The 14,786-nt window shown below is 39.6% G+C and overlaps 1 protein-coding gene across 1 annotated transcript; it reads right to left on the bottom strand.

Annotated features, from left to right (window-relative positions):
* Nucleotides 1–3,735: 3,735 nt before the first annotated feature.
* LOC111347657 (uncharacterized) lies at nucleotides 3,736–6,764 on the bottom strand. The gene is made up of 2 exons (XM_022954883.2): nucleotides 6,482–6,764; nucleotides 3,736–5,564 (listed from the first exon to the last, which is right to left on the bottom strand). The coding sequence occupies exon 2, from the start codon at nucleotides 5,523–5,525 to the stop codon at nucleotides 4,608–4,610; it is 918 nt and encodes a 305-aa protein (XP_022810618.1). The 5' UTR covers nucleotides 5,526–5,564; nucleotides 6,482–6,764; the 3' UTR covers nucleotides 3,736–4,607.
* Nucleotides 6,765–14,786: the final 8,022 nt, after the last annotated feature.

Below are 14,786 nucleotides of genomic sequence, written 5' to 3'. Positions count from 1 at the left end.
CACCATTCACATGGCAACCGTCATTAGGCCCAAACCGAGCATGCGCTCTCAGCCTTGGCCATCCCAGATCACGTGAATAGTCTTGTGGGTCCAGTTGCCCCAAAACTTGCTTACAGAGAGTTTCAATTTTTTTCCCCTACCAGCCCGGCCCGGCTGTACATGAGTTTGGCGTTTGTTTTGCCCTCACCTTTCCTGGGCCAAATTCAAGCAATTTAATTTTTTAATGTTGTTACTGGATTGAACTTATCTTACTTATTAAACTGGCTTTGGGTTTTACCCAGAGTCCTTTACGTTCAACCTTGGCTTGCTTATTTACCCGTGGCCCAGCAAGCAGAGCTCAGGCAAAGCAGCATGACCAGCACTTATTTTCAAGGGGGTAGTTCTAAGATGGGCATAAAGGTTTTATTTATTTTATTTAACAACCATTAAGCCATTTGCTAAAAAAAAAAAATAAGGAGACCAACAGGCATAAGCGACTTCTTCAAACGGTCATTGAGGATCTGTTGACATGATTAACATGTGGTATAATATTAGGATATGTTGTAGGTTTCTTTTCATATTTATAACGTTCAATTACATACCTTAGGCGAGCATCGAACGATTGCCAAGCTTTTTTTGTTTAGGAAAGAACGTTATCACCAAAGAATTGCCACGGCAGTCTCAAAGAACGTGCAATATCACTCGGATCAATAAAAGAAGAGGAGGACTTCTGCCAAGCTTGATTACTTTATGTGAGATCTCCCGTCTAGATCCCTCAGTTTATATAGTTTTCCTTCTAAATCCGCAATGGTTAAGTTGAATGAATTAATAGTACAAATAAGTTAAGACATTAAATGACCTACTTCTCAGCTGTAGAAATTGTTCTCGCCTTCTTTCCAGCAAATTCTTCTCAAATAGCCTTGAATGGTCATTTTGGTAGGAGGGACTGAAAATCTTTTCAGGCTAGATCTTACAGTTATGCTTTAGATTCCGTTATTCTGCTCTTTATGAAATCGTAAGCCAAGGGAACATCAACAGAATCTGATTAAAAGTGTTTCAATCCTTTTACACTCCATTTACCTCTTGCTTCTTTCGAGGATTTGAATTTCAGCGTTTAGTGTTTTTTTTACATCAGACGGGTTGCAATTAGAACCTTATCATTTTCTGAATTTATTACTGTGACGACTCCGTCGCTTTGGAAACCAAGATGATCAAGCAAAAATAAGGACTGGATGATCTTCTGATAAATTCTAAGGCAAAACATTTTACACCAAACACTAAAGTAACAGCACTCACACACCCTCCAGTAACTCTAGCAGCAGTAAAGGGACGGGCGGAAATTTTCGCCCAAACTCGATTGGTGGAGATGAATTCAAAAGTTAAAGTATCAAATGAAATGTAAATGTATTCAGTTACAAGCAACTTATGTAAATTGGACAAAATAATTGAAAAAGGAAGGTAAAAATACAGGCTTCAGAGAGAGATTCTTGTTCCTGAAATATATCGAAACATAATTACTGACTCCTTAAATGGAACCATCATGTTAGTAGACAAAAAGCTTGTCTTTTGCTGTACACAAACATGCATTGAACAAAGGGACATGTTTAATACTCACGCGACTTGTCTAAATATTCATTTGATGAAAAATTCTAGAACTGACGGTAAATGATGTTTTATCCGATCAGTATCAGTTTTGCGCTTCGTTTTTCAAAGGGTTGATATTTCCTAAAAGTATTGTTCAATAGAAGATTTATCTTAATATTAAAACCGTACAATTTCAGAATTTTTGAAAATTGTCAATGCAAACCTACACAATTATCTTTCCGTGAGTTTTTAGTATACAACGATTCTAGTACGCACAATCTACAACGTCGATTTATATGTGCAAGAGGCTCGTTCGTTTTTCGCTTCTGAGCAGAAAATTTACAATTCTTTGAATAAAGATTCAGTCTTGAAACATTTCTTGGTCGTTTGTACCTTGCACTTTATTTATAGTTACTTAGTAAACCCAATACAGTTGTAATAGACTCTTTTTTTTCGCTTGCAACTATAACTCGATATACGCATAGAACAATTCTTTGTAAACATGACTAAAAAAAACAGAGAAATATGTTTTCAAAAAGAATTACGGTTATTCATGATTTCTTAAAATATATTACAAGAGGCATATCATTTAGGAATCTTTAATTTCACCCCAAAAGCTTTCAGTCATTTTTACGTGAAATAAGTTAGGTCATTTGCTACCTGGATATATGCATGCATATATACATGCTCATCTTAAAGAGGTGCACGTGGGTATGCATAGTGGCTTTTGCTGTGTGGCTGCCTGGTGTATTGGAAGTGTGCTCCCCTACCCTCTATTTAAATTCGTCTTATTTAAATTTTCTAGACTTTTAACTTTCTAAATTCTGTATATACATTCTATTGCTGCTTATATGATTGTCTGTAACAATTTTATATGTTGATGCTTTATATATATATTAATGATATTTTGAGAATATATCCTTGAAATTTTTTTTACCTATACTCTATTAATCTTATGTTATACTCATGTTATTCATTTATAGTGTCCACAATTAGCTTTTAGCTAAATACCTTGACACTTCAATAAAGTTTATGTATGTATGTATGTATGTAGCTATGTATGTATGCATAGAGCAACAAAAAGGTCGTGAGTGACTTTTGAAACGGTTATTGATGATCTCTTAACATGATTCACACGAGGTGAAGTATCTCGTATTTCATTGGTTTAGTTACACTTCAATTGCATACCTAAGGTGAGCACTGGACGATTTTCAAGGTTTGTTTTTGTTACCTACAGCAGTACTCAAGGAAGAAATGTCTTGAGTCAAGCGTGGCTACTTCAACTGTAATCTTGTAGAAATCCTTCAATTTATACAGTTTTCCTACGAAATACGTAACAGCTTATTTCAATAAATAAATAGTACAGCCTCTGAACAGACTGAACAGTTAAAGTAATTTCATTCTTCACAGCTGCAGACAATATTTTTGCTCCTGTTCCTCCAAGAAAATTTCCTAAAATAGCTTAAAATTGTCATTTTGCCTGGAGGGAATGGTTTTTTTTTTAAGACTGATCGTACAGCCATGCTTTAGACTCAAATATTCTACTTTTTACGAAATCAAAAGCCATAGAAAACTCAATGGAATAAAATGAAAGGAACAGTTCCAGTCCTTTACACTCCATTTACCTCGTATTTCCGTTGAATTTTCTTTTTTTTACTTACACCTCTTAATAATGTTCCACTCACGGCTATGTCTATTGGGAAACTGCAATGATCAAGCATATGCTTGGCCGCAGAAGAACTGAACGATTTTCTGATATTCTGAGGAAAGAACATTTTACCAAACATAGACGTAACAGCACTAAATCGCAAATACCCTCCAGTAACACTCGCATCGGTGAAAGGAGAGCGGAAATCTTCGCGTAAACTCGATCGGCGGAGATGAATATAAAAACCGAGTCGAAATATGAAATTAAAATTGCATATATTTTAATATGCAACCAGTATAAATTAAAAACGAGAGTTGAACTAGACAGGCTTCAGAGGATGAATCTTCTTCTTCTCAGAGTAGAACCATCATGTTAGTAAACAAAACGCTGGTTTTTTTTTTTGTGTGTGTGTGCACAAACATCATGTATTAAACAACGGATATGTTTTCCGTCACAGGCGACTTGCCTGAAATTCAGTTTATGAAAAAATCTACAACTGAAGGTAAATGATGTTTTATCTTGATATCAGTTGGTGAACGAAAGAATGTTAAGTCGATGATAATCAATCAAACGGACTTGTTTCTTATCGTTAGTTCAAGATGGGAAGAGTAGACGTAAAAGCAATTCGATTATTCAGGAAGGAGATATTTGAAGCTCTCTTTTTTTTTAACTGAAACAACATGGACATCATACTCTTTAAAAGTGCGGATGGAGACAGGACAGGTGCATTTCGCTCATGCTAGATTTGAATTACTAATGGACTCAATTTTGGTGTTCACTTCCACATCGTAAAGGTGTTTGCCGAGAAAAGAAACAATCGCGTTTTTGGCTTGCGTTCGCTTATTATCGGGTGTCCGTTTAAAATGGTGTTTGCGTGATCCAATGTTCCTGTTTTACCGTAAATCAAGTAATAACACGGAAGAAGATCTGCCAGGAGCTTTTATCTTTGCGCTGAGATAATTTTCACGCACGTTTTTATTCGTTAAGCAGGCCTATTAACGGTTAGTTGCGTACAAAGCACTAGGGTGGACTAAAATTTCTCATAGAGGTAAATTGATTGTCGCACCGAAAAGGAAGAAATTTGAGTGTATGCACGTTCAGCTGCATTAGGAATTTGAATATATGAATAGGGTTCGGTTAGTGTTGTTTGAGAAACCATCAATCGTCTTGTTGTTCATTACTTATATAAATGTATTACACCCGATCCGTATGGTACCATCGTGGTTTATCTCTTTTATCTGAAATGTATAACTTAGTATTTATTATTATAAGCCAGAGCCTACAAAAGTCATATACAACGACAAACAACATAAAAAAGCAGCTGTTCAGAATCTTTGAGGCTCTCAGCCATTTATTGCTAATAACGCTTCAGCCTAAACTAAAGATTATGGAGTGCTTATTCCAGCGGATTTATACGGTTATCGGGCGTCTTGCAGAATACCACTTTTGATATTCCTGCCCTAACGTGTGGCATTCGCACTGCATAGGATATAGGATTAATTAGCGAGTTGGCCAGGAATAATAGTAGCGTAGTGTTAGAAATTTGAAAATGTAAGGTAAATTTTGGAATGGCTATGATATGATACATAATCATACTTTCGTAAATAACAACCGGCACAAAAGTTAATAATGATGCACATGTGGCAAAAAACAATGTACTCGTCAGTTTTCTTTCCCTCAGACCGGCTGCACAATGGTGTTGAGGACGACGACTGCAATGAACTTTGATAGCGATGGATATATAAGAGACGCAAATGAGAACGAGAAGGCTGAAATAAGAAGAACCAACCCAAATGTAATTGAAAGGCCAATCGGTAAACCCTTCTATAGCACCCTTACAAACTGTGGATAAATGAATTAAAGCTATGAATATTCCATAAACCCATTTCTTTATAAAACGATGCTTGAAAGGGCGATATGTTGCGTGTGCTCGTTCCAACGAAATGAAAGTGAGATTAACAAGAGATGCAAAGGGGAAAAAAGGTCTTATTGCTAAATTTATTCTTAAGTAAGTTATATCATAACTCTCCAGCTCTCCGTAACACAAAGCCATTCTTAAATGAATCTGCATCGGTCCTGATACTGCTCCGACTAACAAATCAACTATGGCCAGATGGATGATCAAGTATTTACTCCGGCGCTGTAGCTGGGGCTGCTTCACAAACACAATAATGGCGATGATGTTAAAGATGACTATGGCCAGACATTCAGTGCTGAGCGCAATAAGCCATGGAATACAGGAGGAGGCTGGGAGCGACCTCTGGTGCTCGAGGCTTGTGATATTGTGAGAAACTTTACTGGAATCAGAAGCCATTTAGTTTCGCTGAAATTGGTTCGCCGCAAGCCAAATAATCTAAACATAAATGAAAATGAAAAGATATTTGGGGCAAATAACGAGTCGACATTCTGGGACAAGGATTACCGCTCATCCTATTTCATTTTGCAAGATTGTAGTTGTATGTTATACCAGCAATCGGAGAGATTTGCCCTATCTAAACCGACGAGTGATTCTAAACAATTGTAACAGACCTCTTATTAAGAATAAAAATTTGTACGAACTATCAAATATGTTCAGAGTCAAATAGTTTTATTTCCAAAGCGAAGATTAGTGCCTTCAGCTTGCTCTATTTTCTTATAAAACACGATGCAACACGCCAACCAGAATCCTTGTGAGAATGGTTTAACTAATCTAATGAGTTAAACAAGCTAAAGCCGTCAAAAATTTTAAACTGCCGAAGTTCGCAAACCATCAACGTCCATAATCTGTAATAGTTCACAAAATGAAATAGTTCGGCAGGTCAAACTTAACACCTTTGCCTGAAGTTATTTTTTTCGATACGGAATCTGAGAGTGATGTGTTTAGAGAAATCCGGCCGAATTGTGACTTATAAAAACAAACAAGGTGTTTCTCATGACAATTAGAAAACAAATTGCTTAATGCGTGTGTTTTATGAATGGACCTTAGCATAATCGCGGTCGCTCTTGCACTATTATGATTTGTATGCTTTACAACAGTTGTGCCAGTTTGGTTATATTTTTCATCATTCCTGTTTTGTTTTGCTTTTGAACAGAAAACTATGCACAATATACGGGTGTTGGCTGTGTATGATTTTTCTAACCGTACGTAAGCTTACCATGGCGAAAACCTTTAAAACTCGGGCTGTCTATATCCAAACTTATTATAAACAGTCATTGGTGATTCCTTCACATGATTTACACGAGGTAAAATAGCTTGGAATCTTTAGGCTAAATTACATTTCAATTACATACCTCTGGTGAGCACTGGATGATTTCCAAGTTTTTTTTCTTTAGGACAAAAATTTATCACGACAGCATCACTCAAAAAGCCTCAAATATCTTTTGTACCAGTAAAAGGGAGAAGTGACTTTGGTCAAGCTTTGCTAATTCAATTGTAGTCCCCTGCCGAAATCCTACTTTTTATATAATTTTCCTGCGAAGTACGTAGTGGCTAATTTGAATGAATAAATAGAACAACTGGAAAGGAGAGGACATAAATAAAATATGTTAATATATGAAATGACTTTATACTTTACAAGAGCAGACCTTATTTTAATCCAGTTTCCTCCCAGAAATTTCTTAAAATAGCTTACAATGGGCCTTTGTTTGGAGGGAATGAGTTTATTTTAAGGCTGATCCTACAGTTTTGCTCTAGATTCCGTGATTCTACTTTTTATGAAACCAGCTACTTAGCGCTTCCTTCTATATGTATATATATATTTTAAACTAGATGGTTCTTGATTAAAACATTTCCCTCTCCTTAATATTATTCCGTTCACAACTTTGTCGCCCACCGTTGTGCTTCGTTATCAGATAAAAAACAGCTGGTGAATAAAAGCAAGAAAACAAAGGTGTTAAAGCATTTTCATTAGTCAAAAAGATCAGTTATTTACACACTATAGTCTGGCACGCATCAAAAGATAAGTAGAATGTTAATTGCGTCGATGTCGAATTTATTGATTGAGACTGAGTTGTCTCAATTTGGAAATGTCTCCTTTAGCAGACAATTTGGCAGTTTTCTTAGTTTATTCTATTCAAATAAAAATAAAATTTGAACTACTACTATTTTCAAAAGAATGCTTTGCGAAAAGCCGGTCATGCCGAAAAAAGACACATGAATGGTAGTCGTTATTCCTTATATCGAAGAAAGCACTAAACTATTAGCTTGTGTAGCTGGTGTTCTGTTTTTTTTTTGCGCTTTACAGCGATGAAAGTGAAAGCGAAGAAAACAGGCAACGAAGTAACAGCACTCCAAAATAAAACGAAGAATTGAAAGAAGGGAGTATACAGTCTTTAGATGACGAATACTATCTCCTATAATAAAACCAGTACGTTAGCAAACATTCCTCTTGCCAAATTATTGCGTTTCTTTGCGCACAAACACTTCAACATCGGGATATGTTTACTACCCAAGTGACTTGTCTGAACTTCACTTTTATCTGATATGATGCGTTACACGAAAGTCATCAAGGCGACGGTAATCAATTGAACGAGCTGTTTCTTGTCGTTCGTCCGAAATGGGAAGAGTGGACGCGAAGGCAATTTGATAATTCTGGAGGGAGATATCTGAGGCTCCCACTTGCCTGGTTATTTTCCCTGCTGGTTATATAAATAGTCAAGTGAATCACACACTAGATCGCTCCTTGCTTTCTCTGGGCGTATGCAGGGAACCTGCAGGTAATACCACAACACATTGTTAAGACGTTCTGTGCTTTTTTTCTCATCTTGTTCCCCTTTACGATAAAACCTTTTCATGTAAGCGGACAGCCATGGGATCCTTGCCTGATGATTCTCAATACAGACTGTCTGTTGTATCCAGATTGTAGCAAACAAAGATAAACGTTTCACTCTTCTACATCCTCAATCATAGTTACTATTGCCGCAGGAACTTCATAAAACATAGCTTTTTCCAGCCAAATTTCTCGCGAGCGCACCCGTGACAGCGCATAGTCAAGGGAAAATCACTCTCAAATACAGTTGGAGAAAAAGTAGGTGCGTTCCACTTTTGCCATGTTGTAGCTCAACATATTTTTTATCAACGTGGTGGTGAGTTTAGTTCTCCTAAGCCGTATACTGAAAAATTGCTAGAGTGAACTGAACACCATTTTATAACAGTAAATCGTTCATAAACTAGGAGAGAAAATCTACTATTAAACCTCTTAGAGTTTGCTGTAAGCAAAATTTTTTGAGTCACAAAAGGACTCACTTACGGGTACTTGCGCGCAATTTGGGTACAAAACGACCGACTACAGCTTTTCCTTTGTTTCTAAATGCTGTTCATCACTTATATGAATTATAGTGCGATCCGTATGGTACACACTTTGTTTGTCTCTTTGTTCTTTAATGTGTCAAAACTTGGGGTTTTTCATACAAGTCAGACAAAACACAAAAAATGTTTAACGACAAAGAAAAAACCTAAATAGTGATATTGAAAATTAGAGCTGTACAGATTCTTAGAATCGCATAACCATTTTGTATATAGTATTTACATGTCTGGATCAAACCTATCGCAGAAGAAGTATCGACCAGTCCCGGGTTGTTTGAAGGTTAGATAACGATATCCACTCAATAAATCTCTATCCGGAGCATGGCGCAGTACGTTTTACTATCACGAATCCACTAGTTAGACATTAATCCGTTGGATAGCGTTATCCGCCCCTTTTTTTATCTGGGCCTTGAACTAAAGATTACGAAGTGGATATTCGGCCGGGATTCAGTGGTCTTGGGGTGTCCTGTAGACAACCATTTTTGATATACCTGCCCTAAATTCTGTCATCCGCACCACATAGAGTATAGGATTTGTAAATAAGGATAGACGAAGCCTCTAAAGAAAACGATGACTTTACTACTCGCAAAAACCGCCTCGAGTAACAGGTACAAGAGTTTTTAAAGACCCTGCCTTAGCTACCGCGCCTAGCTTAGTAACCCCTACTACAATACTCGGTACCAGTCTTACACTATCCCCTCCTAGGAGAGAGCAAATTCCAAAAATTATGAAAAAATATATCAAGTGCAGTTCAGCCTTAAAATTTCAAATAGCATTTCAAGTGTCCATTTGATAGCCTCGCGTCCAGAAGGGTGGATGCCTCTCTCTTTGAGACCTTCTGACTGGTTCCTCTGCTTGGGGAGGGTGCTGAACAGGCAAGTGATCCTCCGAGGGTGCTTCTACGACAGCTTCCGGGAAAATGTCATCTTCCAACACGATCACTCCTGCATCACTGCCCACTTGTGTCGGAGAAGGACGCGAGACTTCAGTAGGTCCTGTCTCACCCACAACCCCGCCTTGACCCTTTTCGCCGCCTCCCTCGAAGGGTTTCAACTAATCCAACAGTCGAACACTTTCCTAGCAACGGTCTCAGACTTCTGATTCCTAAGTGGGTACAATTCCAGCCACTTGGTGAAATGATCGACCACCACTAAACAGTACCGGTATCCTTGAGAGCTCAAAGGGTATTCTACGATATCCATTGATACCATTTCCCCAGGGCGACAGCTGATGATTGGTTGCAGCAGAGCTCTTCTTGCAAGAACTGAGTTTTTCCTCCTCTGGCATGGCAAGCAGTTCCTGCACCATTCCTCTATGTCGAAAGACATAGGCGGCCAGAAAATCCTCTCCTTGACCCGAACAGAGGTCTTGGTCGTACCAAACTTGCCCAAGTTATCGTGCAAGATCTGAAGAACTCTGGGAGTAAGATTTCGGGGAACAACTATGTGTCCTGAGCCAGGGTTCCCAATGCTTCTACGCCTAAGGATACCGTCTTTCCCCAAACTCAGGTTTAGCCACTCTTTAAGAAAAGCCCTGAGCTCCACGTTGTCCACACTTTCTGGAGAGGAAGCTTTAGACACCAACAAAGACTTGATTTGGGAAAGTGTTGGGCAACTGTCTTTTTTTTGTCTGACAAAATCGAGGGACCATGCTTCCTGTCCACAGCGTTCACTCCTTGGAATCTACTTAAGGCATCTGCAACTATATTCCTGCTTCCTGCGATCTGGTAAACTTTGCACTGGAACTCTCTGAATTTTTCGACCCATCTCCACAATCGACCACTGCGTTCCTTGGTTCGGGTCAGTAGCCACTTCAGAGATTCGTGATCAGTGAACAAGTCAAACTCGCGTCCAAGTAAATATGGATGATAGGCTTTTATGGCCTCAATTACCGCAAGGCATTCCTTTTCCGTAGTTGAATAATTGCATTCAGACTTGTCGAGTCTCCGTCCACCAAAAGCCACTGGTCTTCTACTCCCACTATCATCAGAATGCTCCAGAACGAAACCCACTGCTCTGTTAGAGGCATCACAAGAAACAGTAAAACGTCGCAGTCTATCCGGGAGTTTTAAAATCACTGATGACCACAGAATTTCCTCCAGTTGTTTGAAAGCACAGTCACATTGAGGTGTCCACACAAGTTCTGATTTGTTGTGGAGATCATGAGGTGGAACTGCAATATGGGCAAAATCCTTCACAAATCTTTTCCAGAATGTACAAACACCCAGAAACCGGCGAAGATCAGCTTCATCTTTGGGGGCTTTCCACACTCAGATTATATCCAACTTCTCTGGCTGTGCTCTTATACCATTCTTGTCAATGACATGACCAAGGAACCTGACTGAGCGTGTTGCAAACTGGCATTTCTTGTTAGATAACTTAAAACCAGCTATCCTGATCGTTTTTAATTATCTCCCAATGCCTTCTAAATGATTTTCAAAACCAGAGTGAAAACAAATCACATCATCCAAGTAAGCCAAAGCATCCTCGATATCCAAGATTTGCAGCATGTCCTCGACCACAGCCTGGAACGTTCCTGGGGTTCCCGCAAGCCGAAAAGGCAACCGACAATACTGAAACAACCCAAATGGAGACACAAAGGCAGTCTTGTGCCGGTCCTCAGGAGCCACCTCAATCTGATGGTAGCTAGAGACCATGTCGATTGTGGTGAAAAAATTTACGCATATTCTTAGGTCGTAATTCACGCATATTCTTAGGTCTCCAGAGGGTTTCCTCGCAATGACCAGAGGGCTAGCCCACTCAGAGGTAGATCTCTCGATAACCCCATCTTCGAACATATCTTTCGAGTCTGACTTAACGCCTTCTTGATAGGCAAATGGAACTCTGCGAAGTTGCTGTTTGACTGGAGTTGCCCCTGCTTTCAGGGGAATATGGTGCTGAACTCCGGCTGTATATTTGCCAATGTCACGCTTACCCCTAGAAAAGACATCAGCATAAGAGAGAAGTAAATCTTCCAGCTGTCCTCTTTGAATGCAACTCAGGTCAATGGCAGACAAATCGATGCCAAATTCCTCCAAATTTCCTTTAGATGGCTCCTTTGTGATGGAAGACACAATAGGACCATCCCTGTATGGAGGCGAGTTCACAGGGTCAGAACACTCAGCAATATCAGTAATAATCCCGACTTTCTGGTTTTTGAACAGCGTCACACTTTCATCAGATAAATTTACGGCTTTCACCCAAAACCTTCCGTTCTTGTCACTATCAACAACTGTTTTAGTTATCAACACCCCACCTGGGGCTCTCGTGGACTCAAAGAAACCACCTCTACAGTCTCTATCCTTAGTTCGCATAGGAATCAGAACTTGGCTTCTTGCAGGCAGTTCCACTGTGCATCTGGCAACTACCGGAAAGTAATTCTCGACCAAAACACTACTGCATTTGCAATGATCGACTAGGGGTATTTTCCAATCATCCAACCACAGGGCACCATCACGAATTCCCCATAAACTCTCATGGTGACTTTCAATGAAATCCGCTCCTGATACGGACTCCCTGAGATCATCAACCACGAGACTGAAAATTAATTGGACTCGAAACTCGATTTTTTAAAAATATGTTTATTTCATCTTTACATTCTCACTTTGGAGGCTGGTTGGCTGCATGTGATGCTTTAATGCATGTGATGCTTTAATGTGACAGCGTGATGCTGTTAGTGAGCTTCTATGCGGTAGCTGAAGTTTGGCTGTGTAGCCGCGTGATGCGGTTCCAGTCAATACCCACTAATTGACCCTTGCTCACCATAGAGTCTCCTGTAGCTCAGTGGTTAGAGCATCCGTCTAGATCACAGAGGGTCGTGGGTTCAAATCCCATCTGGAAACTCGATTTTTTAAGTAACAAAATTAGGCCGGAAAAAAGACTGACTACTGTTCATGATCTTTCAAACTTTCGGACTGTTGAGTTACGCCAAACTAGGAATCGGCGAAATTTGTTCGGTCTAATCTGACAAGTAATGCCGCGCATGATCATTCATTGCCTTCCGTGAGTGGATAAAACGAACGTGAAGAGAACATCACAACTCCTGTAAAATTTCTGTGCTTTTTTTTTTCATCATATCCTTAAAGCGACAAAACCCATTCAAGCAAGTGGACACCAATATCAATACGGGATGTCTGTTTAATACAGGTTGTGTAAACAAAGATAAACGTTTCACTCTTTTGCAACCTTACTCGTAGTTATTATTGCCGTGGATCATCCATAAAATAATTTTTTTTCTAGTCTCATTCCTCTCGAACACGCCTGTGACGGCGAATACGGTTAGAAACAAAATAGGTGCATTTCGGTTTCGTCATTTTGTGGCTTAACAGAAATTTCTCGACATCGAGGGGAATTTAGCTCTTTTAAGCCGTATGCTGAAATTTGCTAGGGTGAATTGAACACGATTTTAGAACAGTGCATCATTCCTAATAGACTAGTTTCGAATTGTTCTTTTCTTTGTGCATATGGCTTACAAATAGTGGCGGACAGCAACGCTTTTCTATGGCTGGTACTCCTTTGCCTCTCTGCATGGACATATCAATGCTCAAGCAGTGATATTCACCATCACCTGTCCGTCAACTACCAAAGCACCAGTAGAGGGAGGATTCATGGCTGGAATCAACTATTTTGATGCTGTTCGGCTGTTAATTTAGGCATCGGCAGCTATGCTCGACATCGAAAGCATCGTGGAAATTTCTACCTACATGCACGATTACCTTATTCTGTTAATGGCTCAGGTAGCTATCAAATCAGTCGACTGACGCTCTGCGGGGACATTCATAGCAACCCCAGGCCTGCACGTAAGTCTACGGTTCCGAAATTTCCGTGCAAGGAGTGTGGTAAAACGGTGCGCAGTAATCATGACGCCATCTTGTGTTCACAATGCATGTGCTGGTCTCATGGGAAGTGTCTCCAATTGTCAAGAACCGGCTTCCAATATGACTTAGATCATCCGAATCTGGACTGGGTGTGTTCTCTCTTTTCTCTTCCGCAACTGGCTCCGGAAGACTTTATGGATTCAAGTATTCTTTCTGCCTCGTCAATTTTTCCTATTGCCTACGTAAGAGCTGATTTGTCAGGGTATAGGAGGACGAGGCAACAGCCTGAAGGAGTGGAATCAATCTGTTTAGATGTCAAGGAGATCAACAACAGTCGTTTCCTTGTTTGTGCGTGTTATAGATCACCAGGCAAATGCAATGAGCTGGAATTTATGACCTCACTCTCCTCCGCTGCTGAAACAATGTATAACACCAGGAAGGAGCTGTTATTACTCGGTGATTTTAATCAAGATATGTATGTCAGTTTTGCTGAAGGCCGGACCGCAAACAGAAACCTGGCCAAATTTTGTGATCTATTTTGCCTTGCTAATAAAATCACAATAAAACCGACACGCGTTACTGATAACACAAATAGCCTTCTCGATGTCATTCTTACAAGTCACAATTAGCGCTTTGTGTAGCTTCAGGCAATTTGCACCTTGAGTAAAGGCTGATAGTTTCGAAAGAAACTGCTTGGGGCTGCGTCGGTGGGAGTAACGAAATAATTTGGATATATCAACAAAGTTGAAGTGGTAAATTGGCCATCGTAACGATTACAAAAGCTGACGTTTTGAGCGTTAGCCCTTCGTCGGAGCGAATAGAGGAATTGTGGGTTGTGTGTGCTTTTAAAGGCAGAGAATGAAGCTACGTTATTGGTGGGAACATGGCAACGAGAAAAACAAGAATAAATTATTGGAATGAAAAGCGTTCGTTGATCCCTTTGGGATTTGCAAAAAGATATGCATCGCAAAAAGATGCAAAAGCTGACGTTTCGAGCGTTAGCCCTTCGTCGGAGTGAATAGAGGAATTGTGGGTTGTGTGTGCTTTTTAAGACAGAGAATGGAGCTATGTTATTGGTGGGAACATGGCAACGAGAAAAACAAGAATAAATTAGTGGAATGAAAAGCGTTCGTTGATCCCTGTGGGATTTGCACAAAGATATACATTGCAAAAAGATATACATCGGCGAAACAGGCAGAAGACTAGGTGACCGATTCCGAGAACACCTTCGAGACGTGGAAAGGAATGACAAGGACACATCGTAACCAGTCGCTAGACATTTTAATTCACCTAATTATTCTAAGCAACATATGGCAATCTGCGGTCTTTCCTTACACTTAGGTGGCACGGAAAGCCGTAAAAATCTTGAACAAAAGCTCATCTTTCAAACCGGCAGTCTAAATCCCACAGGGATCAACGAACGCTTTTTATTCCACTAATTTATTCTTGTTTTTCTCGTTGCCATGTTCCCACCA

This window comes from Stylophora pistillata, chromosome 3, assembly GCF_964205215.1.
Source record: "Stylophora pistillata chromosome 3, jaStyPist1.2, whole genome shotgun sequence".
NCBI lineage: Eukaryota > Metazoa > Cnidaria > Anthozoa > Scleractinia > Pocilloporidae > Stylophora > Stylophora pistillata.
This window is presented reverse-complemented; position numbering and strand designations above follow the sequence as displayed.